The 27692-nt window shown below is 38.9% G+C and overlaps 1 protein-coding gene across 4 annotated transcripts; it reads left to right on the top strand.

Annotated features, from left to right (window-relative positions):
* Window positions 1-322: 322 nt before the first annotated feature.
* On the top strand, window positions 323-27488 carry LOC114754182 (protein timeless homolog). 4 transcript variants are annotated; one of them, XM_028942949.1, is made up of 20 exons: window positions 323-550; window positions 636-788; window positions 871-1030; window positions 1151-1469; window positions 1803-1940; window positions 2017-2203; window positions 2306-2436; window positions 3209-3421; window positions 3975-4141; window positions 13239-13317; window positions 13712-14245; window positions 14339-14685; window positions 15095-15199; window positions 15398-15646; window positions 15886-15954; window positions 16142-16369; window positions 16660-16770; window positions 17369-17479; window positions 26492-26678; window positions 27148-27488. In XM_028942949.1, the coding sequence occupies exons 1-19, from the start codon at window positions 448-450 to the stop codon at window positions 26652-26654; spliced, it is 3567 nt and encodes a 1188-aa protein (XP_028798782.1). In that variant the 5' UTR covers window positions 323-447; the 3' UTR covers window positions 26655-26678; window positions 27148-27488. The 4 variants fall into 4 exon arrangements, with proteins under 4 accessions (XP_028798782.1, XP_028798784.1, XP_028798783.1 ...); XM_028942951.1 differs by lacking the exon at window positions 27148-27488 and having other exon boundaries at window positions 14501-14685; window positions 26492-27031; XM_028942950.1 differs by lacking the exon at window positions 27148-27488 and having other exon boundaries at window positions 16142-16333; window positions 26492-27031.
* The last annotated feature ends 204 nt before the right edge of the window (window positions 27489-27692 follow it).

Here is a 27692-nt window from a genome sequence, read left to right as displayed (position 1 = left end):
GGGCATTTCAGCCATTTAACACACATTTTATAATTGCAAATTGGGACCGGGTCCTCTACAGCAATTTCTCAAATTTAGAGTCCCTGATTGTCATTTTATATATTGGGGAGTCTTTATTTACAATTTTTTCTTTTTTGTTCCTTTCCTTCCAATTTTTATTTTTTTCCTATTGCAATTGAACCAAACGGTGCCTTACACGTTAGATTTTAAAGTATAAAAATACCCCAGTCAGCGCGGGAAAGTTTTTGCTCCAAAATGGCGCCATACGGAATCAGTCCCATCCAAAACTGACACCTTTCTCCCATAGTCTGCTTTTTAATTTCGTTCTTCTCTCAGGTCACCCCGTCTTGTTTTCAGTCTAACCGAAAAAAGTCACCCCTCTCCAAGTACTATTTTGGATTCTTACAAAACCCTAGCTTATTCCTTTCAAGATAACCACCTGGCAAGATGCAAATGGAGGGATTATCTTTGATTTGTGCCGGCTTAGGAGTCATTGAGGAAGACAAAGATGGAAACAGAATTGGCTACTCAAAAGATGAATACTGTCTTGGTATGATTCAGTTTCCTTTCCGTTTTTCCTTTTGGCGTCTGTTTCGTTATAATTTTTGGTTCCTTATTGATCGATTCACCGCCAGACAATTTAAAGGATTTGCTGAGATTTTTGAGACGTGATGATCCGCATACCCGAGATGTGTTCAAGCAAGTCTGTAAATGGAACATCGTTTCCAAAGATTTGATACCCATTATCGAGCACTGCCAAGAAGATCGCAACTTGCTTTTAAATGCAGGTTTTCATCGTCTCCATTTTTCTTGTATATATCTTTTTGGTCATATTTATGGGATTTATGTGTCATTGTGGTGGACTTGCAGTGAAGGTGCTAGTGTTCATCACGATGCCTATTGAGCCATCTTCAACACATATTTCCCAGCAATTAGAGTATCTTTGGGAGTTAAAAGCTTCAATAACAAGCAGTGATATTGTGGCAGTAACAGCCTCATTTCTGGAAGGCCCCCTCGAGAATTTGGAAAGGTGAGAGGAACATTTCGTAGAACTTTTCCTTTTGCTGAGAATGGTAGGTAATGAACGAAAACCAATTTGAAATCGCCCCACGTCTATTAATTGACGTTCTTCTTTTGGGTACTTTCGCAGTGATGCATTTACTGAGGATGATTGGAAATTAGTGCAGCTAGTACTTACTTTCTTTCGAAATATCCTGGCTGTTCAAGAAATCTCGTTGCAACATAAGTCAGGGGGTTCTGCTAGCCAATTACTATCACTGAGAGATAGGTTTCTGGAACTTTTGTTCCGTGAAAATGTGTTGGACATTATTTTGGTTATAATTAATTATGCTGGAGGTTCTAATGCTTTTCTCCGTCAAGATAACTTGCTCCTTCTGGAAATTTTACATTACATTTTTTTGGGTCAAGAGCCAGAGCTGATTGTCAGGGCTCATCTGGATGGATTAAAGGTCAGTTTTCCTACTATATTTAGCCTATTGTTTTGGCAATTACAAAATACTTTGTCAGGCTGGTGAGAAGCACATAAAAGTTAAGATGCTAAAGCTTTTCCTTCCATGATGTTTTTATGTCTTGCCCACAACATATGGCGGAAGTCTGTCTTTTATTGAACTTTCATATTTTAATTAAAAAAAAAAAGGTAGAATCTGGAAATTGACAGTCTAACTTGTAAGGGTTAGTTGGGTCCTATAGCATTATCTTTTTATATCTATTAAATCTCAAGTGCTATATTTTCTTGAGTTTTAATTTGTTTGATCACTGGAATGTTATTAATTTCCTATTAGGCAGATGAAGATTCTCAAGTGCCTCTTAATAGTCTCAAATCTGTCATGGAGGAGGAAGCAGAGAAAAGAAGGCGTTGTAGGCTGAACAGTATGATTCGGCATTCACAATTTAGTGGAACATTTGCACGGCTTACCATGGTACTTATTTTTAAGCTTTCACTGATTAGCATTTGAATGGAAGTTTTTCATGACCATGGTTGAATCTTGTGGGTAGGATGGTTCGAAAGCAGTGTTTAAGGGAAATCCCAGTTCTTGTAGTCTTCTACACAAGTCACAAAATGTCACTCGGGGTCCAGCAAAAAAAATTGCATGGGATCATCCAAAGTTTCTTCCAACAAAAGATAAGATATTGGAGTTGCTTTATGGGTTTATCAATCAATTTCTGTCTGGAGGATACAATGGTATGTTCTTTTGAATTAAATTGTTTCCTTTGAAATTTTATGACATGGGTTTCCATCAGTAAAGCTAGATTTTTCTTACTGGGAAATTTATCTTGGTGTCAGCTTTGATGCAATCAATTCGTGAAGATGTTGAAAAGGAACACCCTGCAATTCAACGTGGTGATGTCATAGTTTTCTTTGAGGTCGCTGAATTTGTCACTTCATTTCAGTTTTACAAGTATTCAGCTTCTAAGGTGAGAAAGCAGCAACAACAACGAGCGTTATCATTTTATAGTAATCTGATAATGGTTTCATTAAAAAAAGAAGCGAGAGACTTTTCATTACAATTGTTGCATTATGCACGGATGATCTAGAAAGAATACTGCAAAGTATATCTTGGTTGTGCTTATGATCTGATTAGCCCAATGCTCAAGTTGGCAAAGTTATCTTTATTCAATTTTAAGTTCTCCCCCCTCTTTCCCCATAACTGAATGGGCCATTCAACAAAATTTATAAACAAGCATTTACTTGATTCTCCTCTCCAGAAACTCTGAATTTCAACTACTATAAAGCTGAATAAAAAACACAGAAGTAGAACCTTAATTACTCAAAGTGCTTGAATATGCAATTTTGAAAATGAATAGTTAGCTATTGTAAGATCTACACTTTTTATGTTCATGCTTATTGCCTGCTAGTTGACACTTAGCTCCCCTTAGATTTGCCTGTGATGAGGTTTGATATGTGACATATAAAGTGTTCTAAATTGCTCTTGAGTCTCTCATTGAACCTATGCAATAATTTGAGTTGCACCATCTTGGGACTTCTCCAATGAGAGACTATTGGTATTAGAGTTCACGATGTTTGTTTGTTTTTTATTCAGTAAAAAGACACGTTCATTCAAACTTCAGTAAAAAAGATACATTGACTTCATGATGGTTGAATTAGATGAATTTCATCCTTTACAGTGTAAATGATTATTTGGTAATAGCGATGGTGAGGATGTTCATATTTCTGTCTTTTTGATAGATGAACAATGGAAAGGACCCACTTGAGGCTTTTGATGATAAAGATACTCTTGGGACAGATTTCAATGGTCAGATATGTGGGCCTGTTGCGGCAACCATGAATGAGGCGATGTTTCAGGTGGTCCTTTCAAAGTGGCGTCATGTCTTTGATGGTTTAAAGGAAACAAATGACTACAAGTTTCTATCAGCAGCTGGTTCTCTCATGAAGAATATGGTGATGCGAACTCTTCAATTTTAATAGGACATCCTTCTATGCTTTGTTCAGTTTTTGACAGTGTATCTATGCTCAAAGATGGTTGCACTTGATGTTAAAAAATAAAAAATAAAAGATCGGTTGATGCCTGATTGTTAATAGCCGTTTTTCATTTCTTTTATAACCATGTGCCCATGTTACACAGATGTTTATATGTTGCTATAAACATATCATCAGACAAGATCAATTTTATGGCACTCAGAATCACTTTTGAAATGGTGCAGTTCCAGTCTCAGTTTGTTCATTTCTCATTTCTTCCAGTTTGCTTTATTGCCATCCTTTTGTTAATCTTTTATTAATCCTAAGATGAAAAGTCATTGCTCAACATGCTCATGTCATCAAAATTGTACTTTTAATATGTTCCTTTTGGCATTTGGAACTTGATGAGAAAAATGAAGGGGTCTACTATTGTGTTCCTATAATTTATCAAATGTGGAAGTACTGTAGTAGCACTATGAACTCTCCATTTTCATGATTAGGCAATCTGCTCCTAATTGGGTTTTCATGCTTTCAGATTCTTATGCTGGATTTGGTTCTTAAGTTATTGCCAGAAGACTCTAAGGAACCTCAAACAGCTCGGATCCTTCTTTACAAATTATTTTATGATCAAACTGAGGAAGGGATGACTCAGTTTCTCCTGAATTTGATGAAAACATTTGATACACACAAACAGCCCAGAAGGTATACTTTTTTGTTCAAATGACAAATAAAAATTGCTCTGAGAAATTGAGTTCTAGATATTGATCTTTTGTTTCCTTTACAACAGGTTTGTCCTTGGTACTGTGCATTAGTCAGTAGTAAATATCATGCCACTAAATCGGTTAATCATAGTATCATATTGCAACATCTTCCTTGTTATAATTTTTTGCTCTGATACCTTTGCTAGTGTATTCTGATTTTGTCATTTTCTTTGACTGTGACCTCAACCTGGGTATTGTATGATGGGGCTTTCAAAACAGCAACTAAGATAAATGTACTATAGGGCAACTAAACTAGGTGTCAATCTCTTTGAGGAGCCAGTTACAAACTACTAGCTAACTAGGTGTTGATTACAAGTTAACCAAGGGAAATGACAGAAATGAGTTAACTATTCTAAGCTAGGATTTACGAGCTACTTGTTTATGATTTTCTGTGTTATTATGGAATGGATGATGGATGAAGTGAATATCCTTGATGATTGACTTAGCTAATCTTCCTAGTTCCAGTTATATCAAGTTCAATTGTATCTAACTAAGCCACTCAACTAATTAATTAGATAAAGTGCTTAAAGCTTAGCTTGAATTAGATTTGCTAAGGTCAGAGCTCTCTAAACTCAAACCTAAATCTAGATGAATCAATGTGTTGAGCACGGGCCGAAATTGAAGTATGTTAGACAGAGGAAGAAGCCCAATTCGGATGACTAGTGTTTCTTATGTGTCAAGGGTAATTTTGGGTATTCCTATGAGTTAGTTATGGAAAGAGGTGAGTATATTGTGTGGGAAGGCTAGGCGGGGAAGGCATGGACAAACTGAGTGAGGTTTAGGAGGGTCCGTGTGACTCTGGGTGAGTGCCGTGAGCATTACTGTTTTCGTTCTTCTGCTGTAATTCCTCCATTGGAGCTTATCTGTGGAGCTTTAGCTATCGAATAATACATTCAGAGTATTGAAGGTTCATTAAAGGTATCGGAGCAGTACTTTCTTGGGGAATGGTAAATACCTGTATGGAGTCCCGCATGGATGCTGTCGATTCTCGAGTCTTGCAAGCTGAACATTCCATAGAGCGTTTGAGCGGGGATGTGTTGACAATTAAATCCGATCTAACCACGGTCAAGTGCGACGTCGCCACTGTCACTTCCTTGTTGAATGAATTGCTGGGTGAATGGCGTGCGGGCAAGCGTGGTGACACTGGGGGTGACTCAGCAAATCATACAAATGGTACACCTCGGGTGATTGAGATCGAGGACTGTGGAGTGAGTGTAGTTACCGATAGCTCAAACTACAGGAGGCTTGATATGCCTCTGTTTTCAGGAGACGACCCCCTTCGTTGGGTTTTCAAAGTGGAACGTTATTTCAAGTTCAATCGGGTGGCTGAATCTGAGAAATTAGATGCTGCGGTTGTGTTTTGAAGGACGCGCACTTAATTGGTTTCAATGGAAGGAAGTCAGAGCCCCTGTTTCGACTTGGCTAGAGCTGAAACGTGACTTAGTACTCCGGTTTCACCCATCGCAATGCAGTAACTCATATGAGATGTTGATGGCTTTGCGACAAGACAAGCATGTTGCAGATTATATTGAACGTTTCGAATCAATTTCTGCTACGCTGGGAAATTGTGATGAAGTCCTTATCGCGGCATTCTTGAATGGCTTGAAGACGGAGATTAAGGCAGACTTGCGATTGCTGAAATTGGGCTCTTTAGCTGTGTATATGGATATGGCTCTATGATTGGAAGAACGTAACGGTGTGATGGCCCAATATTATAGCCCACGATCATCCGGGCCGCCTAGGCACTGGATCGAAGATAGGTTTTAGGGGCCGAGAGCTTTGTCCACACGATTGAGTCCTCAAACCACCTCCAGCAATTCCACTACATCCTCTACGCTCAGTACGGCCCGAGTTACAGAAAACAAGTCAACTGACGACAGTAAGAAGATAGTGATTCCCGTTACTTACACTTCCAAATCAGTTCCGAAGAAGTATACTGATGTGGAAATTGAGTGGCGAAGGGAATTAGGATTGTGTTTCAAATGTGATGAGAAGTATTGTCCGGGTCATCGTTGTAAGAAGAAACAATTGCAAGTACTAATTATGTCAGAGGAACCGACTGAGGAGGAAGAATCTCCGTTCGAACCAGCTCACCAGGAGCAGCCTGACCCAGACCCTTTTTTTGAGATCGAAAAGCACACTGGGCAACTTATGTCTCTGTCTTTGAATGCTCTGGCAGGCTTCACAGGTGGTAAAACGATTAAGTTAATGGGGACTCTCCATGGCAGGGATGTATTGATCCTCATTGACTGTGGTGCTACTCACAATTTCATTCATCACGACTTGGTTCTTGCCCTCTCTTTACCGGTGGATTCCCATTTTGCTTTTACTGTTCAAGTGGGGGACTCCCGCAATGTGAGGGGCTGTGGGGTATGCCGAGATGTTTCCTTCTTTGTGCAAGGGCTCCACATTACACATTCCTTGTACCCCTTTAAGCTGGGAGGGTCAGATATCATTCTTGGAGTTGATTGGTTAGCATTGCTTGGAGAGGTGTTGGTTAGCTGGAAGCATTCTACCCTCAAAATTGATCTGGGTGATGAATGGATTTGTCTTAAGGGCAATCCGACTTTGCATAAGACTCAAATGTCTTTCAATTCTCTTTATAGGACTACACAACCTGAGGATGAGGTGTTCTTTGTGGAATTTACTGAATTAAAGATGACAGAGCTTACGTATACTTCAATGGATAGAGAGGTTCAGACCTTATTAACGGAGTTCCCTGAAGTTCAAACACCTCTATTGAGGTTACCACCGCCCAGACTTGCTGATCATACTATTGATTTACAGCCAGGCTCCACCCTGCCAAATATCCGTCCATATCGGTATCCACATTACCAAAAGTCAGAGATTGAGCGATTGGTGCAAGAAATGCTCACAGCAGGAATTATTCGTCCTAGTAAGAGCCCTTTCTCTAGCCTAGTACTTCTGGTTAAAAAGAAAGATGGTAGTTGGCGATTTTGTGTTGATTATAGGGCTTTGAATAAGGTTACCATTCAGGACAAGTTTCCTATTCCAGCTATTGAGGAACTCTTGGATGAATTAGGGGGTGCCCAGATTTTTTCTAAATTGGATTTGAAATCTGGTTATCACCAGATTAGAATGAAAGAGGGTGAAGAACAGAAGACAACCTTTCGTACTCATAATGGTCACTATGAATTCATGGTCATGCCTTTTAGCTTGAAGAATGCCCCTTCTACCTTTCAATCACTCATGAATGATGTTTTCCGGCAGCACCTGCGAAAATTCATCTTGGTTTTCTTTGATGACATCTTAGTGTACAGTGGCGATCGGAGCACTCATTTTCAGCATTTGCGCTTAACTCTGCAACTGCTGCGACAACATTTCTTAGTGATCAATGTTAAGAAGTGTGTTTTTGCCCAGCCTAGGCTTGAGTACCTTGGTCACATTATTTCTGGGGATGGAGTTCATGCAGATCCTGCCAAGATAGCAAGCATGCAGTCTTGGCTTACTCCCACCAATCTGAAGAGTCTTCGTGGGTTTTTGGGTTTGACTGGGTATTATCGCCAGTTTGTTCACCATTATGGGTTAATTGTTGCACCTTTGACTGACCTTCTCAAGAAGAATGCTTTTCATTGGACTGAGGAGGCCCAGCCTGCATTTGACAAACTTAAGCACGCCATGTCCTCAACTCCAGTTTTGGCCCTCCCTGATTTTTCGCAGCCTTTTATTGTGGAAACCGACGCCTTAGGTACTGGGTTAGGGGCGGTTTTGATGCAGTCAGGACGTCCTATTGCTTACTTTAGTCACTCCCTATTGGCTAGGCACAGGACATGTTCAGTATAGGAGAGAATTAATGGCCATTGTCTTTGCAGTAAGGAAATGGCGTTATTATCTTTTGGGCCGACCATTCATCATACGGACAGACCAAAGAGCTCTGAAATTCTTGTTGGAACAGTGAATTCTTGATAGTTCCCAGCAAGGCTGGGTGTCTAAACTTATGGGCTATACTTTCCAGATCCAATACAAATCGGGGAGGACTAATTCCGCTGCTGATGCCCTGTCGAGGCAGCATGAACAATGTGGGCTCAATGCCATTACTATGGCTCAATAAGTTGATGTGAATACTTGGGATACCGAGGTTCAAAAAGATGATAGTCTGGCTCAAATTATCCAGCAATTAGCTACTGGTCAACCTACTACCCCGGGCTATGCACTAAAAGGTGGTCATCTATTTTTCAAAGGCAGCTTAGTCTTACCTAAGTCATCGCCATGAATTCCCCTGTTGCTACGTGAGTTCCATGACTCTCCTACTAGGGGTCATTCTGGATATCTTCGGACCTACAAGAGGCTTGCTTCTCTTTTTTACTGGGATGGTATGCGTCGAGATATTCAAAAATATGTGGCTGCTTGTGACACCTGTCAACGTAATAAACATCTCGCATTAAGTCCTGCAGGGTTGCTCCAACTCCTTCCTGTTCCAGATCAGGTGTGGACAGATATCTCTATGGATTTTATTTCTGGACTCCCTAAATCGCAATGTTATGATACTATTCTGGTGGTCGTTGACCGTTTCACAAAGTACGTACATTTCCTACCACTTCATCATCCTTATACCGCAAGTGATGTTGCTGACTTATTTGTTAAGGAGGTGGTTCGTCTCTATGGTTTTCCGCCCTCTATTGTTTCTGATAGAGACAAACTCTTTTTGAGCACTTTCTGGAAGGCTTTGTTTAAGGCTGTGGGAACTTCCCTGAATTATAGTTCTAGTTACCATCCTCAAAGTGATGGTCAAATAGAAGTGGTTAACAGGAGCCTGGAAACATATTTAAGGTGTTTTTGCAGTGACACTCCACAGACGTGGGCCAAATGGTTGTGTTGGGCGGAGTATTGGTTTAATACCAATTACAATCGGTCAACCGGCATGTCACCTTTTCGTGCTCTATATGGCCAGGATCCTCCTACATTGTTTCGTTTCCAGGAATCCACTTCCCCTGTTGATGCTGTTACTACTCAGCTCCAGGCTCGAAATGCTATTCTGGATGAATTAAAGCAGAATTTACAACGTGCCCAACAATATATGAAGTAATATGCTGATAAGAAACGTCGCGATGTCCACTTTAATGTTGGTGATACTGTCTATCTTAAGCTCCAGCCGTACAGACAACATTCTCTTGCTGTCCGCCCTAATGAGAAGCTCACCCTGCGGTTTTATGGTTCTTTTTTAGCTTTGGACCGAATTGGCAGTGTTGCTTATAAGTTGCAGTTACCCCCAGAGGCAAAAATCCACCCGGTGTTTCATGTGTCTCAACTCAAAAAATCACTTTCTCCAGGTCTCATTTCCCACTGTCTTTCGCCTACGCTAACTGTCGATCTGGAGCTCTAAGTTTATCCTGAATCTGTGTTGAAGCATCGTAAACTCACAGATGGTCGTATAGAACTTCTGATTAAGTGGGTTAATTTATCTGACTATGACAGTACTTGGGAAGATTACGACGTTATTCATCAACAATTTCCTACTTTTCACCTTGAGGACAAGGTCCATCTTGATGGGCAGGGTATTGTTGAGCACGGGCCGAAATTGAAGTATGTTAGACAGAGGAAGAAGCCCAATTCGGATGACTAATGTTTCTTATGTGTCAAGGGTAATTTTGGGTATTACTACGAGTTAGTTATGGAAAGAATTGAGTATATTGTGTGGGAAGGCTAGGCGGGGAAGGCATGGAAAAACTGAGTGAGGTTTAGGAGGGTCCGTGTGACTCTGGGTGAGTGCCGTGAGCATTACTGTTTTTGTTTTTGTTCTTCTGCTGTAATTCCTCCATTGGCGCTTATCCGTAGAGCTTTAGCTATCAAATAATACATTTAGAGTATTGAAGTTTCATTACAATGACATGGAAGTAATCACAAAGCTGGAGGATTAGGAGATAATCATAGCCATTAAAAACAAATCCAATACCGGTACTAATATCTAGATCACACAAACCAGTAGCAATCCTCAATACATACATCAATTGAACCACAGTCAAGGTACATAAAGAGTGGAAATTGAAACTAGATACAAATTAACTTTCCAATGGGCTCAAGGAACTCAGAATAGTTTCATCAACATCAATAAGTGATGCAAAACACACTCACACACATTTGAATAGATGCAAACTGAAGTGACTTAAGGGAGTAGAGATAGAAACAAAGATAGGGGAAGGGGAAGGGAAAGGTTAGCCAAAACAGGGAGAAAAAGGGAGAGAGAATCATAATAGAGGGAGAGAGAATAGAGGCTTGAGAGAATCACATGACTCACAATATCATTCATTCATCAAAATGTAATTTCAAAGTACATAAGATCTCCTATTTACAAGCTAAGGCTTCCTTCCATCACCTTGTAGATAATAAAAAGAAAAGGACATCCACTTGCATAACAAGTTGCTAAAATATCTCGACACTTGCAATGAAAATACATCTACTTGATAGCAATTTGCTAACAAAAAATACATCTACTTGATAACAATTTGCTAACAAAATATCTTGACACTTGCCTAAAAGATAATATAAATAAATTAAAGCTCTCTTTTATAGTAAGCTATTCCCAAAATATTTTAACTCCCATATTCTATCATTTCTTCCTAAAATATTTGTTCCCATAGTTTCTATCAATAAGTGGACAAAATCATGAGCTCATGGCAGAAGAATAGCTTTATTGAGCTTCTGAAATGGAAGTAAAGGTTCTTGGCTCTCCTCTGGTAATCAAACTTTGAAATGGAAGTGAAGGTTGATTGGACTAGGGAAAAGAGGAAGAATGATTGGTGGAAAGTGGTGGAATGTGGTTGGAAATGGTGTGGAGTGGTAGGTTGGATGGAAGAAGGGCAAACAAGATGAAGAACATGAGTCTGAGATGAAAAATGTCTGAATCCTATGAAAATTGTGTGCCTATGTGGTATGTAAATCTGATTCGACGCTTAGTTGTGGTGCAACCTCATCATCATTGCGGCAAAGACCCAACACAGTGTTGTCTTGGTAAGTGATATGGTCCCTTTCAATGAATGGCTTCGCCACAGCGAACGCATCCTTGTGCCTCGATGAATTGTCCAGAGTACTCTAAATGTTGACTTCAAAGCTATTTGCAATGCAAACTAGCCCAAGGGATCAAAAGCGCACAACCACAAAATCACATAAAACACACAAAACCTCAGTTAACTTAACTAACCCTTATGCACAATGAACTCTAACTATGCCCAAAATGGATAAAAGTAAGTGACAAAAGCATAAGTTTAGATATAGAAATGTATGCAAATAATGAGCTCTATCAGGGTTATGAAGAAAAGTATATTATAATGATAGAGTCCAATGTTAGGGCTTGTTTATAAATTACTTATTTTAAGTTATTTTTAATCTTCAGTTTTATGTTGTTATATTTCAGCTATCCTTTCAGACTATTACAATGGGGTTATTTAAATTTTAGTTATTGTCAGTTATTGATAATCCTTATCCTAGAATATAGTAGATTATTAGGAAGTTATTAATCGGTTATTCTCAGTTATGCTTTCAGCCTATTTAAATCTATTATATGATGACATTAGGGGTATGAATGAAAGTATATCGTACAGGAATTTCCCTCTTCTCTCCTAGGATTTCAGATACTAATTCTAGGCTCTCTCTCACACACATCTTTCTTCTACCTTGTCACCTGATTTACTCCCTCTCTTCTCTCTCCCAATTTTTACTCTCTCTTCTGCAGAACCTAACAATGTAGTAGCAGTGTATGGATGAGAAATAGGCAAGAAATGAGCATATTGGCTTATTCTATCAATTATAACCCTATTGGTGTCTTTACCTCTAGATTTAGGATGTCTTTTAATGAAATCACTTGTAATGCTTTCTTAAATTCTATTCCTTCGGTCCTTAATATAAGATCTATTTAACTAATTAGATTAAGGAAGTTAGGTAAGTTAATTAGTTATAAGAAATATGATATGTTTTTCTTAAAACACCATAATCATCTTTCTTAATATCTTCCTTCCTTCTTCTACTTGATTATAGTTGAGGGAGTATTCATGGGGATAATTTAGGAAAAATTAATAAATACGAGAAATAAATTTTATATTTAGGACCAGAATCAACTCAACAAGTGGGTCCTATATTGAGGACTGGAGGAATATTTGGGATTTTTAGAGGCTGCAATAGACCTGGAGAAGCAGGGATTCATGCTTATATCTTGTAAACACGTCACAATGCTCTACAAAGTCTTGTTAATCCTTTAACAATTTCTTTCACCAAAATCGGATAACTCTTTGATAGGTGGCTTGAATTTCAGAATGTTAACCTTGTGCACTAGCATGTAACCACTTCAGAATTTGTTTCCTTAAAGGTGGAACCTTACCCACCATTATCTGGCCTCTTCCCTAGAAACTTGCCATCCCAAGTGTAAGCTTTGATGCTGCCATTTTGCCTCTGTAACTCAGAAATTTGGCCTCTTAAATCTGGGTCACTTTTCCAGCTTTCTTCAATCTTCTGTGACAACTCTGGAGACACTTTATTCAAGGGAATTTGCAATATTTGAGGCCCAGGGAGGCTGAGAGAGAGCATCAGTTGCTGTATGATCATTTGCCCTTATATTATATCTCATACTCATACCACATCAGTTTCGCAACCCAATACATTTGAAAGGAGGTCTTTAATCTCTATCCTAGCAGAAAACTGTAGGCTTTTCTGAACAGTCAGATAATAAACTTCTTTTCCAGTATTGATGGTAATCTCTACTACCAATAATGTAGAGAGGAGAGGTGAAGAAGAGGAGGGGGGAGGGAAAGTAGGAGTCTGGGTAATGCCTGGATAGTTTCGGATTCAACAACACCCTTAGGTTTTGGTCCCTATGCCTTATTTACATACAATTATAGACTCCCCAGTCCGTAACTGTTGCTATCTAAGTCCTAACTACCTAACTAACTCATTTCTTTTATTATTTACATAACATATAATGTGACCTAATTTTACGTGTGTAATTGTCTGTTCTGCACTGTATCCTACTGAAGTCGTATGAGACTGGTGTTTATTTTGCTCTCATATGAATACTTGTTTATTGTCAGTGATCTTGCAGATTTGGTTGAAATTATTCATAAAGTTGTGAAGCTGCTGGAAAACCTGCAGGCTCGTGGAACATTAAGGGTAAGCTGACCATTCACAAAGACAGTCACTCACATGACAGCTATTTGTCTCCCACAATTTTTGAGGTTGTTAGCCATGGTATGGGAATTCAGGGTTCATTACAATGGCTCTCTGAAGCATACCTGAAGCATAGAACTTGCTTGTTGCTCCAATTATGATCTTATAATTTTTTACAGTGCTTTCAGATTTGAGATTATACATATTCAAAATTTCTAATACTTTACCATCTGAAGTTTAGATATGAAAATAAACTAGAAGCTCTATTCTACAATTTTAAGTCTTAACTTTTAAAGTGTAGCATAAATTTTGTTTCTATTTCTCTGCTAAATCTTTCTGGTCTGTGAATTAAATGTTATCGGTCTTTTCTTTCCTTTTTTCTTTTAATTACTTGAAGGTGTCTAGAAAATTAAGGAAGGTGAGAAAGAAAAGCTTCCAGGATAAAATTGAAACAGGAGACAAACTTTGCAGAGATCATTCTTGTGCAGAAAATGAGGTTGGTGACTCTGGCTCCAATCAATTATTTGAAAAGAAGATGCCAGACAAGGATTATGTGCCAAGCAGAAATTCTGATGGTGAAGAGGACTTTGTTGACCCTGATGATGATAGTCAACATGAAAAAATTGTTGAAGAAGATGATAACTCCCTTGGTAATTTGGAACAGATAGACTTCAGAAATTCTGAGCATGCTAGTGGGGGCTTGTTACATGGGACTGGTGATTTTTCTAATGATGAGCAGCAAACTGAATACAATGAAGTTGATTTCAAGGTTTCACATCTGGTCTCTGCCTTTGCAAATCACAATATTATTCAGAAAATATGTTGGCTGCTCAAGTTTTACAAGAGCAATTCCCTAGCTACAAATCATTACATAATATGCATATTGCAGAGGATCTGTGATGACCTTGAGCTTCATCCAATGCTCTATCAGGTTGTTATTGGGAAACATTTACAACTCCAATGAGTGTCTAGCTGTTAATGAAATTAAGTATTATTTCTTAATTGTGTTACTATTTTCTTGCAGTTATCATTGCTCACCACATTTTATGACATTCTGTTGGAACAAAGAAAATGTCCATCCCAGAAATATGCAAATATTGTTGATTTTCTGACCAATTTGATTAGAAAAATGCTGAAAATGATGAAAAAACAACCACTTCTTTTTGTGGATATTCTTTTTTGGAAGACCCGAAGGGAATCTCACTACATGAATGCTGAATATTTGTTGGATGAGCTTAATCATTTGAAGAAAGAGAGTACAAATTTGAGTTCTATTCAAGTAGAAAAGTTGTGGACACGTAGAAGCTTGGCAGATGCACTTGGTGATGATGAAGCCGATGTTGTGATCACTCATGACTTGGGATATCAAAAGTAAGATCAATTGGACCATTTCTGCATGTTGGCTTCTTAGTTAACTTTCTGATTGTCTCAGGGAATTGTTATCAAGGTCAAGTCAAGTAATTCCAGAATCTTGACTATCTGATACTAATTTGGTGTTAACAAACATTAACTTTATTTTATTTGCTATCCATACTTGATTTCTTATTGAGTCTTTATTGAATTGGCATACTGCAAATAATCATCCACATAGATAACTCTGGCATTCCTTTTATTTTATCAGCAATGATGAAAAACTTAATGATGCCAATGGATACTTTGTTTCTTCCCTAGTCAGTAGGGAGGGAAATGATGATAACGTTATGTAGGTTTACAACTTTTGTGATCAAAGTTTGCCTGGGAATGTCATATTTCTGATGCTTAATTGACTTGAATTTTGCAGTGGGGAGCAGTTGATAGAAGATGAATCAGTAAGGGCTCCAAGACAAAGGAAAAGGCTTCATCTTGATGGTGAACTAGAGAGACAAATAAAGGATCTAACTGAGAAGTATGTTTAATTTAGTTTTAGTAAATTTTTAGCTCTGCTTTGAAGGGAATCTGAAGGATTGATTCTTTATTTTGTATTTGTCACCACTGATTGGTGTGTGCGACTGTGATTTTATTTTTGTTGGTTTTCAATCACACATGCTTAGAAGGTTTGTCTGCAGTTTCACCACTGGTTCTTGTTGTGTAATGGCCGTTTCAGATTCAAAGATGATCAACATTGTAGTAGTCGTATTGCTCAAGTGCTAGATTCAGATGGTAAACTTTCAGGTGCTCAAATTTCCCGTCAGCTTAAAAAATTAGGGCTAAGCGCACCAAGGAAAAAGACTGGCAATCCTGGTGAACATCATTCAACAAGCACTAGTCAGTTTGAAGGTGAAGGAAGTACAAAGAAAGATTCTAATCTTCATAAATTATTGAATTCTGAGCAAAATCCCTTGGGGCAGCATCTGTAAGTATATATAAGCTTTTGTGCATATGGAGTTTATGACTTAAAAATCATTTTCTTGGGTTACTTTCTGTTGCTTGCATATAGTTTTGTAATGGCTAACAAAAAGCCTCGGTCATTTGTACCCTTGAGCATAGAAACCTTAATGATTGGTTCACTTCAATTTAGCATAAGTAGCTTTAATGCTAATGTAGCGACCATTGTTTGGCCCTCCCTGAAGTTTCTGTATTATTTATTTGTAGGCCAAAAAGAAAGAGAGTACATGCCTTCAGTGAAGATCAAGAATCTCTCATTAGAGCTCTATATGAGCAGTGAGTATCAGTATCACTAATCTTGAATACTTAGTTGTAGGTATATTTTATTTCTCTCATCTGCTAAAAAGAGTATATCATGGACAATTCCAAGTTCTGGGTCTTATTTTGTAGCTTTGACTTCAAGAGGATGAGAAAAATTGATGGCTTTTTGGCTTTGAATGCGTGGGTTTTGTTACTTCTTTAGGTTCAAGGACCATAGAAGATGCTGCTACAAGATAGCCAGTGCACTGGATATGGATGGGAAATTCACTTCTCGCCAAGTGTTTAGTAAACTTAAGCAGCTTGGCTTATCTGTTCCTCGGAAGAAGAATTTGAAAGGCAATATGTACGCAAGGGATGAAGATCTTCGTGACTCTTTTACAGATAAAGCAGACGGGTCTGATGATGAGATGCTGGTATCATTAATAAAGAGGTAATATTATTTTGATATGTATGTGTATTTTATACTCGACACTATATTGAAAACCTTGCCATATATATTTACTGTAATTTTCATTTCCATTGATAATTTGAATATGAAATAAAGCACCTGCTTTGAGTTCATCAGCCATTACAAGCACAATGGACCTTAATCACAGTAATGGCTTTGAGTTGTTCATTATCCATTACTGTAATTTTCGTTTTCACTTAATAACGTTGCTGCTTGCTTTCATGAAACTGCCTTCCAATAATCATACTAATTTAATGTCTATTCAATTGTAGGAAAAAAATGCAGAATGGGAAGATTTCATGGGAAGAGTTACACAAAAATTCAACCAAAGAGAAATTGTCAAAAGATGATTCTGATGATGAAATGCTCTGCTCTGTTCTTAAGTAAATCTCCTTTTACTTTCCTTTTCTTGAACATTTTGGAGATGGGAACCACAACATTTATATCTGGCTTGCATTTTGTTTTCAATTTCTCTCGTTCCCCTTCCTTCTGCAGTTCTGCCCATGCATAAAAAATTTGGCAGTTTGATCTCATATTTCCTCATGTATGTTATTTTGTTCTTTTTACTACCTTTTTGTGTATCCATCAAACATGCTGTTTTATAATGTTACCTTTGATTACTATTCCTTGCTCTGCGTGTTTCTTTATTGTCTCCATTCATGTTCTCTTATACAGCTTTGTTATCATCTTTTTGCTGAGTATCACGGTTTGTGCTCTTACACTTTCTGTTTGTGAATACTTCAAATTATAGATTTTTCATTTTTTTAATTTACGTTGTAGTATTTTCCAAGGGTTCTCTATGTTGACTCAAAGAAACCTTTGGTAATAATAAGTTGATCAATTGGTATGCCTCAGTTACAGTCCTGCATGATTATTTCAAGTTTCTTTAAATGAAATTTAAGATTTTGTCAAATCTTGTTTTGCTCTGGTTGCATGGAACGATCCTTAGATCCCTTCCAATTATTGTCTGTTAATCTGTAGGAAGAAAATGGACAACAGTAGTTTTTCAACGGAAAAATCACTTGAAAAGTCCAGCCAGGCGAACTTGTCAGACATCAATGCTGATGATGAAATGCTCGGCTCTGTTTTCAAGTAAATTTTTCTCACCTTCTATTTATGTGAATGTATTTGTTGAAAATATGGACCATTAGCTTTTAGACCGGGCATGTAGTTCTTTATTTTTATCTTATGTTTTTTCTGTTCCTACTACATGTAGATGTATTTCTATGTGTTTAGGGTATTGATTTCATATCACATCATCCCATCCATTCATCCTCCTATTTTTAGATGCTAACTAATAGTGATAATAGGAGCATAAAAGTTCCCTAACCAACAATGCCTAACTAATTCCATGTAATAATACTTGCAGCCCGCCTCCCAACGAAAGAATGGGACACATTTTTAGTTTCTTGTCGTGATCTTCAAGGACCCAAAGATGCTTTAGCAATCCCCAAACTGATCCCAGGTGCTTTTGGATCCACGTAGCAGTAAGCAAAGACTGATTTTTACATGACGTAATCAATTGACCTTTACACTCTAATTCCACATCCACACTCTACGTTAGGGCTCATGAGAACTCCTAATGCTAATTTCTCGAGGCTTTCTTTAAAAATATTAAGCGAATGTTAGCCAAAACAAAAACTGCAGATTTGTTGAGGAAGACGGATGTGAAAAACTGTTGGTGGTTAGGTGCTGCTGGTGGAGAGCCCAAGGGAAACACAAGGAAAGTAGAGATGAGGATTGTTAGGGTTTAGGTACACTGAACTTTTTGTGTTAAAATCAACAAAAAGTCTGACTACACCTTGAGAAAATGTGATGTCACCTTGAGTTGATACTCAACTTCCAATTGTCGAGAGACTAAGGGAAACATAAGAAAAGAAGAACTGAAAGCAAGTTTTGGTTTTTGATTGATTAGTTGTCGCCGCTATCAAGTTGGAGGAAATTGAGTTTACTGATGTTGAACTGAATGCTTTAATCTTTTGGGTATCTCAATCCTTAAGTCTTGCTTCTAGCATCATTGGGCCCTGTTAGACATGTCCAATCTGATTGTCATCATTGCTAGCAAATTTTTTCTAATTCAGATCCAAGATTGAATTACACTGACTTGCTATCAATCTCATCATGGATCTGTTGACCTTGATTTTCACTGGGATGATTCTGGGCATTGATTCCTTGTCTGTGAGTATCTTCCCCCCCTCTTTTTTTGAAAGATACGTTTTCTTGCAACTTCTTGGCCTGGCTTGCATGAGGCATCGTAGCTCCAAGGTTCATACTTGACTTTATCCCAATCTTGGCTCCAGAATTGGTTTATGGTTAGCTTCAGCCACGCTACAGCAATGTAGCCATGAAAGCTTTGATCGTGTTATAAACTTCATTGAATTATTGATGTGGTGTAAATTTTTCTCAAATATGAGCTTATTCTCAAGTCTAGCAAGTGCTCAAGCTTTCCAAGTTGTACATGTGATTCCATGAGTGTGATGCATTTAGTTTCTATATTGTCGTATTTCCTAAGCTGCATGGCATGCATGTTTCTTTATATATGTGGATAATAGTTTACTTTATTTAAAAAAAATTAGAAAGCAAAGCTTGCCAATCTTTGATTATCCAAAGGGAAAACAAACCCTTCTAATATAGCACCCTACAACACCAATAAGATCACTATACTGGATAAAAGGTTACCTAAATGTTTACCTTGAAAGTTCGGGTGCACTTTTTCTTTGATTTGTCATATAACAATAGTTACGCTCTACTTTAGAGAATGATCAAGGATGAATCCAATATATGCTAAAAATGCCAAAAATTCTTCACAAGCATTGAGTAGCTGGATAATGTAGAAGTGTGTTATGTAATTATAATTATAGTAGGATAAATAGGATTCAAATGATATTAGTAGGATTTAGATAGGATTTATTTATATTAGTAGGATTTGGATGATATTTAGATAATATTTAGATAATATTAGGATATCTATTTAGGTTTATATCTATTAGGGCTTTTGCTTATAAATAAGTACCCACTATCCCTTGTAACTCTGTTTTTCAATGTGATTAGAAGTTATTTAGTTTCTCTTGGTCTTCTTTATGTCTCTATTTTCCCTTTCCTCTTTCTCTCCCTTGTTTCTTTACTTTCCCTAACAGTGGCATCAAAGCCCTGTGCTCCTCGACCACTATCATTCTAAATATGGATTCTATCGCTGCTGCTGTGCCAAAAATGAATTCTATAGTGGAACAAATCCAAACCATGGTTTGACGGCTTGATGAACTAAGGAAGGTATGGCATGAAACTCTAGCAATCTTAAAGCAAGAGGTAGCGGACTTGAGAAAAGATTGGGAAGCTGAGGAAGCAAGAAAAGCCTTAGAAGATCATGAAGAAAGCCTGACAGCTCAAGAAGGCTTGGAAGTTCAAGAAGTAAATACGTCATGCCAAGCAGAGTCCACCTAACTACAAGAGTCATTGGGATTCAACAAGCAACCAACGGTCACTACCGAAGAAGTGTTTGTTGAAGTGCAAGAACATCTTGAGCTTAATGATAGTATCAAGAAAGATTTTCCACTCGAGTATGGAAGTAAAGAGGGTTCCAGTGATTGAGCAAAAGATTTGGCAGTTCAAGATATGATGAAAACACCCTCCACCATACCAATGACAGCTTTTATAAGCTTAACAAAGGAAAAGTCAAAGGTACAACTCCCAACAAGAATGGGTTTGGCCTTTGTGGGCCTTGTCTTTCAAGAGAAGAGTTACAACTCGTTGCCACCATTGATCAATTTTAATTGGGTTTTTCTTGTTCCTGTTTCTCCTACAAGATGCTTGGTTCAGATTTGGTTCAAATGCAAATTAATCAAGATGCTTTTTTGGTGTTGGTTTGTTATGACTTTGTGTACTTGACCCTTGAGGGCAAGGGTCTTTTGGTGAATGGGTATAGTTATGTAATCATAATTATAAATAAGAAAATATTTAAATATGATATAAGTAGGATAAATAGGATTTAAATGACATTAGTAGGATTTAGATAGGATTTAATTATATCAGTAGGATTTGGATAGATTAGGATATTTAGATAATATTTAGATAAAATTAGGATATCTATTTATATTTGTATCTATTAGGGCTTTTGCTTATAAATAAGTACCCACTATCCTTTGTAACTCAGTTTTGCAATGTAATTACAAGTTATTCAGTTTCTGTTGGTCTCCTTTATTTCTCTATTTTCCCTTTCCTCTTTCACTCCTATTTCTTTACTTTCCATAACAAAATGTTTGCTATTTTATAGATGAAATAAATACATAACCAGACAAGAAGAGAATGGTTTGTTGTGTTTGCAAGCCAACAACAAGTTATTATATTTTCTTTAATATTGGATACTACTTCTGCCTAAAAGATAGATTTCACCTTAGAATGAGTGTGAAACCTAGAACCGAGTGTAAATTGACCGGCCTAAGTGCCCAAGGGCCTCAACACCTCTTGCTAGCCTAAATGAAGAGGCTTCATCCTAGTGCATTCTTCAGGTGCTTTGCATATGCTAGATTTCATTTACACAGAGATGCATCCCCAAAGGCCCATCCAAACGATAATAACTATCATGTGAATAATAATTGATAGCTGACTATTTAGGGCTTTGGCTTTAGTGCAGTGTTTTAATAAGATTATTATACTTGGGAAAAAAATTTAGTTTTCAAGTGTTATTACAATAGTTCATGTCTATTTCTTAACTCTTGGGTTCAGTTTACAATAGACTATTTTATGCATAATACAAACATATCATGTTTTATTATTTAAGCTATTTTTCTTTTGTTATAGTGATAGAACTTGGAATATTCCTCTGTATTAATGTGATAGCCCGGAAGCAGTACAAATCCCCCTCCTTTAATGAGGTAAGGATGAGGAAATGTGAATACAACTTAAAATAGCTAGTCCGGCAATGGAATAGAAAAGGTAGCAGTAAAACGGTAGAAAAATATAGAGAGAACGGAAAATGATAATAGTAGGTCCTCCCTGACGTTAGAGAGGTCAGAGGCTCTCCCAATCCTTCCACATGTTCCTTCTCTCCTTTCCTTGGCACGCAACCCTAGAAAACTAACTCTGAGAGCCATTGGGCTGGCCGCATGCTGTTGGGCCTAGTTTGGGCTTCCTTCTGCTGTAGGTCACGTCCACCTTGGTGTTGGGCTCATCATCTGGCCCCTCTACAAGACTCACCTTGTCCTCAAGGGGAAAGCGGGGAAACTGCGTTTTAATGGTTTGCAGCTCCTCCCTAGTGTTCTCGCAATCTGGTAAGTCCTTCCATTTGATCAGGACCTGCTTACTCCCATCAGTCATCCCACGAACCTTTACCATTTCCTGGGGCTGCACTTGCAATTCATAATCCTCAGATAGAAACTAGGGCAGAGGCTGAGCTTGTTCAGTAATGGAAATCGATCTTTTGAGCTGAGAGACGTGGAAAACGGGGTGGACTCGGGCCGTATCTAGTAGCTTGAGCTTGTAAGCTACCTTCCCAATTTTCTGCAGAATCTCATAGGGACCGTAGTACCTAGGAGCCAGTTTTTCGTGCAGATGCCTGGCTAAGTTCTTCAGCTTGTAGGGTTGGATTCCAAGGTACACCAAGTCCCCTACTTCAAACTCCAAGTCCCTCCTTCTTCTGTTAGCTTGATGCTGCATCTCTGACTGTGCCCTCTCAAGGTGAGATTTAAGGATTTGAAGCGCCTCATTGCATTCCTTGATCTGCTCATTCACTTCCTCAACCTTCGACCCATCATCCTGCCACTTGAAGATGGTTGGGGGATCTCTGCCATAGAGAGCTTTAAAAGGGGTAGTTCCAATAGACCGGTTGTAGAAGGTATTAAACCAGAACTCAGCCCACGGTAGCATCTTCACCCATTTCTTAGGGTATTCGCCTGCGAAACACCGCAAATAAGTTTCCAAGCTCCGGTTGACCACTTCGGTTTGCCCGTCTGTTTGAGGATGGTAATCGGAACTGTATTTCAGTGTTGTTCCAGATTGCTTAAACAACTCATGCCAAAATTGGCTTACAAAGACCCTATCACGATTTGAAATGATGGATTTAGGGAATTTATGATGCCTAACCACCTCCCAAATGAAGACTTCTGCTACCTCAACAACAGTAAAAGGGTGTGATAGTGGTATGAAGTGAGCATATTTAGTAAGGCGATCCACCACCACCATAATAGTGTCGAATTTGTTTGATTTTGGCAGGCCCACAATGAAGTCCATGCTGATATCTTCCTATACTTGGGAGGGAATTGGTAGGGGTTGCAAAAGCTCGACAGGATTGAGGGCTTCATATTTGTTTCTTTGGCAGACATCACACCTAGCAACTTGTTCTTGGACATCCCTTTTCATTCCTTCCCAATATACTACCTCCGACAGTCGTTTATATGTTTGCAGGTAACCTGAGTGCCCCCTTACCAGAGAGTTATGAAATTCTGCAATCAATGCTGTGGTTTTTGGAGATTTCTTAGGAAGCACCAGCTTCCCCTCGTAGACCAAACACCTGGTCAGTTTTAATCACAAATGGTTTAGATGCTAGATAGTGCTGCCATTTCCTCATAGCAAGGGCAATGGCGATCAATTCTTTCTCATACACCGAGCCCCTCTGGTTCCTCTCCGAGAACTGCTGACTGAAATAAGCAACCAGTCTCCCCTTTTGCATGAGAACCACTCCCACTCTGGAGCCACAAGCATCTGTTCCGATCTCAAAGGGAAGTTGGAAATCTGGCATTATTAAAACCGGAGCTATTCATCAAGTAAGCTCTGCATTCCCGACGACAAAGTCCCCACAGGAGTCCGTTCAACTTGCTCTTCGGTCTCCAAGCTCCGAATTTCCAGAACGTAGCCAGCTCCTTTGCTTTTTAAAGCCTTTCGGATGGCTTTGTATGAAGCCTAGGCCTAGGTCAACGTTGGGTCATCGTGCAATGATACCCAGTTTTTCTCACAGCGTACCTTTATATACAATTGGTTCTAGTTCACTCAGATCTCCCCCAGCGTCACCAACCAAGCTACTCCCAACACCAGATCAATATTAGAGAGGGAGAATGGGTAGAAGGTCTGCTTGATCTTATAACCTTGAACGTCAACTTCAATGTCGCGACACTCCCCTCGAGTATAAGTTTTCCTGCCATCCCCTACCGTCACGGAATACCAGCGGGTGGGTGATACGATAAGATGCATCGCAGTCATAGTCTCTGAGCGATGAAATTGTGTGTGGCTCCACTATCAATTAGTATAACCACTGGTTTCCCTTTCAGCGTTCCCCTCACCTTCATAGTTCAGTGGCTATTGAGGCCAACCATGGTTGCCTGCGATAGTTCCATTGTGGCCATTTCCTTCTCCTCAGGTTCATCTTCCAACTCGTCAAAATCTCCTTCATTGATTTCGTCGTCTGCCTCATCGCCGCATATAAGGAGTCATAACTGTTTCCCTTTACATCGATGGTTGGGGCTAAACTTCTCATCGCATTTGAAACATAGACCCAACTCCCTCCTTCGGTTCAATTCTGCTTCTGAGAGCCTTCGCGACCCTTGCGTGTCGCTTCTCTTGTCAACGCTCGGCGTGGTAAGGGGTGTTGTTCTCTTGTTATTGGAGGCTTGGGTACCTTCTTTTTCCTTGCCTTCGACGGTGCGCACAACAGGATCTGGTGAGGAAAATTTCTGGGCATCTTGTGGGCTCGAAACCTTAGGGTACAGCAAGGACTTGCTACTAGGCCACTTAAACAGAGGCCCATTTTTGAGACTCCTGGCCCTCTTCTCCTCCATCTTCTTTAGAGTCAAGTTCCTTTCCTCCACACGGTACGCATCATCCATTAGCCCTTGGAGGTTTTGAGGTTTTCACCTCAACCCGTTCAAGAACATTCCCATCAAGGACTCTTCGGGTATATCCGGTAGGATTGCTAACAAAAGTTCAAATTGCTCTTGGAATTCAGAAACGGACCTGGTATGCTTCAAGCCTACCAAGCACTCATAGTTATCACCCTCATGACTACACTGAAAGCGTTGGATTACCGTACTTCGGAAGGTCTTCCAGTCCACTATTGGTGCTCTCGTCTCCATCCACTGGAACCAATTAATCGCTCTCCTTTCCAGTCCTACCACCGCGGCGTCCATCTTCTTCGATTCAGGTACCCTATTTACAGCGAAGTATCTCTCCATTCTGCATGCCCACCCCATTAGATCCTCCCCATCGAATAACAGCATCTTCAGCTTGCGGTCAGATTCCGTCCTTCGGCCCGCCACTCTCGCCTCCCTCTTCCGCATGTACAACAGTCCTAGTGCGCTCTCCCACTTCTCTCTTAGGAGTTCCCTCGCCTGGAGGGCAGTTTGGTCCGTGAAGCAGAGCTCGAATGGCAGCTCCCAGCTTCTGCAGTTGAGCCAAGGTGGCATTGTCTGGTTTCAGTGCGTTCAACCGCTGCTTCGCTACTGGCTCTCTGCAAGTCGCCCACCACTCTCTCCAAGGTGTCAAGTCTGGCCTCCATTCTGGTACCCACCATGCCCCGGAAAGCACCCGCTTTGATACCAAGCTGATAGAACTTGGAATATTCCTTTGTATTGATGCGATAGCTCAGAAGCAGTACAAATCCCCCTCCTTTAATGAGGTAAGGATGAGGAAATGTGAATACAACTTAAAATAGCTAGTTCGGTAATGGAACAAGAAAGGTAGCAGTAAAACGGTAGAAAAATACAGAGAGAACAGAAAACGATAATGGTAGGTCCTCCCTGACGTTAGAGAGGTCAGACGCTCTCCCAATCCTTCCACATGCTCCTTCTCTCCTTTCCTCAGCACGCAACCCTAGAAAACTAACTTTGAGAACCATTGGGCTAGCCGCATGCTGTTGGGCCTAGTTTGGGCTTCCTTCTGCTGTAGGTCACGTCCACCTTGGTGTTGGGTTCATCATATAGATTTTCATATTCATTATCAAAAGACTCAAGTGCCGGGAGTGAGACTTATATAGCCTCCCCTCGTAGCCCACCACACACACACACACATGCATTTATCTAAATGCACTGTGAATGACTCAGTTTAGACTATAAGACTCTTCTTGTGTAAGTTCTAAAAGACATCAACTCTTAGATTTGTGTTTTATCTGAACTCAAACTAGAGAGGTTACAGAACTGAACTACTGACTTGTGTTACTAATGCTAGTCAACATGAAATTCATGATTCAGGGTGTATTGTTGAGGGAATGTTTCTCTCTTCTGAGCTTTAATACCTCTGTTCTTATGTGCATTTTTCTTATATACTGAGGTAAAACTATTATTCTGATATTTTTGGCGAGGTGAAAAAACTTGTTGAAGCATAAACGGTATTTTGGATCCTTGACAGTTGAGATAAATCTATTAAACTACTAACAATGATGAGCAATGATTCTTCTATTGGTAGCACCAATGACATTTTGGAAACGTATGTTGTTGGAAACACAAAACCTGGAGTTGTATTTATCAGCAGAAAATACTCCACAGAATGTTGATCTAATGGAGGTAAATCTAAACAGGAAAAACGCGCACCATCCTGTGCATTTCCAATTCACTCACCACAATTTCCATACCCTTTCCGATGACCAGACCCCTGTTATGTAGCCCTTTCTCTCTCGCTAACTATCAATTATAAAATACCACAAGTGGCCACTCTCACATGGTTCACACCCACATGTCAATATTACCCCTATATCCAACACCTACAAACAATATAGTCAGTATTAGCATCCATTGCTAGTTTCATTATTCAGGCTGACCATTGGGTTAAACAATCCTTCAGCATCTTTAAACAATGTGGAACGATATACATATATTGAAACTAGAAACTTTTCAAGTTCTTCAGGGGAAAACAAGAATGAAGAGCCACTGATTCAAATTTGCCACCTATTTAGCCATGAAACTTGATCTAGTTATTCACTAGTTCATAGATTACTTGCACAAAATGAATTTCTTACTGACAAGCTTGGATGTATAATCCTTTTTGTTAGTGTTTTCATAGAGCCTTAATGCAATCTGTATGGACTAGAGTAATATGTCATTAGAAAAATCTATGGATAAAGCTAACCCAACATTTTGATGTTTAGTTTACTCATTTATTGTTTAAATTAACTGGCAATGGCAGCAAGAATTGGCCGGGCCTTTCGAACAGTCATCAAGTAGAATACCAGCAAGTGCTTGATGAGTTGATGGATTCTGAAGATGATGAGGCCGCCAGGGCTCTTCCTGACAATGCTGTATGCAGAAGGAAGCTGAGGATGATTATTGATCCAGAGGATGTTGACTGAAATGGATGCATGACCAGGGCAGAGGTTCCTTCTCTTTCCATTAAGCTTCGAGCGACCATTTTTTGTTTGGTTGGCACAATTTAAATTGGATCATTTTCTATAGCAAAGCAAATAGTCTAGATATTATTTCAATCTTAACTAGGCATCTTTTTTTTTTTTTAAGTACACACAGAATGATTTTAGAGGAAAGTGACCTGATTCTGTCAAACTGCCAGCATTTATATTTGCTTGGTGTATACATTATGCTATGCCGTTTGCTTTTCTTTTTGTTTTTTTTTTTGTTTTGGGGTGGATACTATACCGTTTACTTTACTAACTGTAAAAGACAAGCTTCTCTAGCTATATAATGTTTGATGCTGATAACCATTTCACGTGTTACCGTAGCCATGAAAAACTGCCTATTTCTGTGGTTCGCACCTGTGATGAGGGAACAAGATTTTTCCTCATGTTGTACTTATTTTAATCCCTTTTTTTTTTTTGTGTGTGGCGTCAGAGCACTGCACAACTCAGGCGGATTCAGTTTGTATCAGGATACATTTGCTCTTAGTTCAAGGAAAGATGCATCTTCCTGAAGGCATATTTTAATCACTTTTGACCAATCTGAGATATTAAAGAACAAGTTTATATTTACATTAAAAAAAAAAAAAGAAAGAACAATTTTATGTACATCCGGAGAGTCAGACCTTTTCTAAGCTTGTCATAAGTCAGACAGGCAGTCTAGCAGCATGCCAATGGTTCAGAAGAATTAGTGACGTCCTGTACAAAATTGTGTACATGCGAAAATGAAGAAATAGAAGGCTAACAAATAACAGCAAGGGCCTCTATTTAAGTCAAATTACTGAGTTTGAGAGATTTAACACTTTTTTGAAATCTGATAGCTTTCGTGAGTTGTAAATATACAATCAAATTTCAGTGAGACTATTCGTTAAAGTAAAGACCGTATGAGCCTAATTATAATGTAAAGACACGAAACTTAAATTTGAAATTATCTAGTACATGCTAAATAAATTAACTGGCCAGCTCGTGGGTTTTATTTGG

The sequence above is a fragment of the Neltuma alba genome, unplaced genomic scaffold (assembly GCF_004799145.2).
Source record: "Neltuma alba isolate B1F8T4 unplaced genomic scaffold, ASM479914v2 tig00010095_pilon, whole genome shotgun sequence".
In the NCBI taxonomy this organism is placed as follows: domain Eukaryota; kingdom Viridiplantae; phylum Streptophyta; class Magnoliopsida; order Fabales; family Fabaceae; genus Neltuma; species Neltuma alba.
The sequence above is the reverse complement of the archived record's forward strand: the minus strand, read 5'-3'. Positions and strand labels throughout refer to the sequence as shown.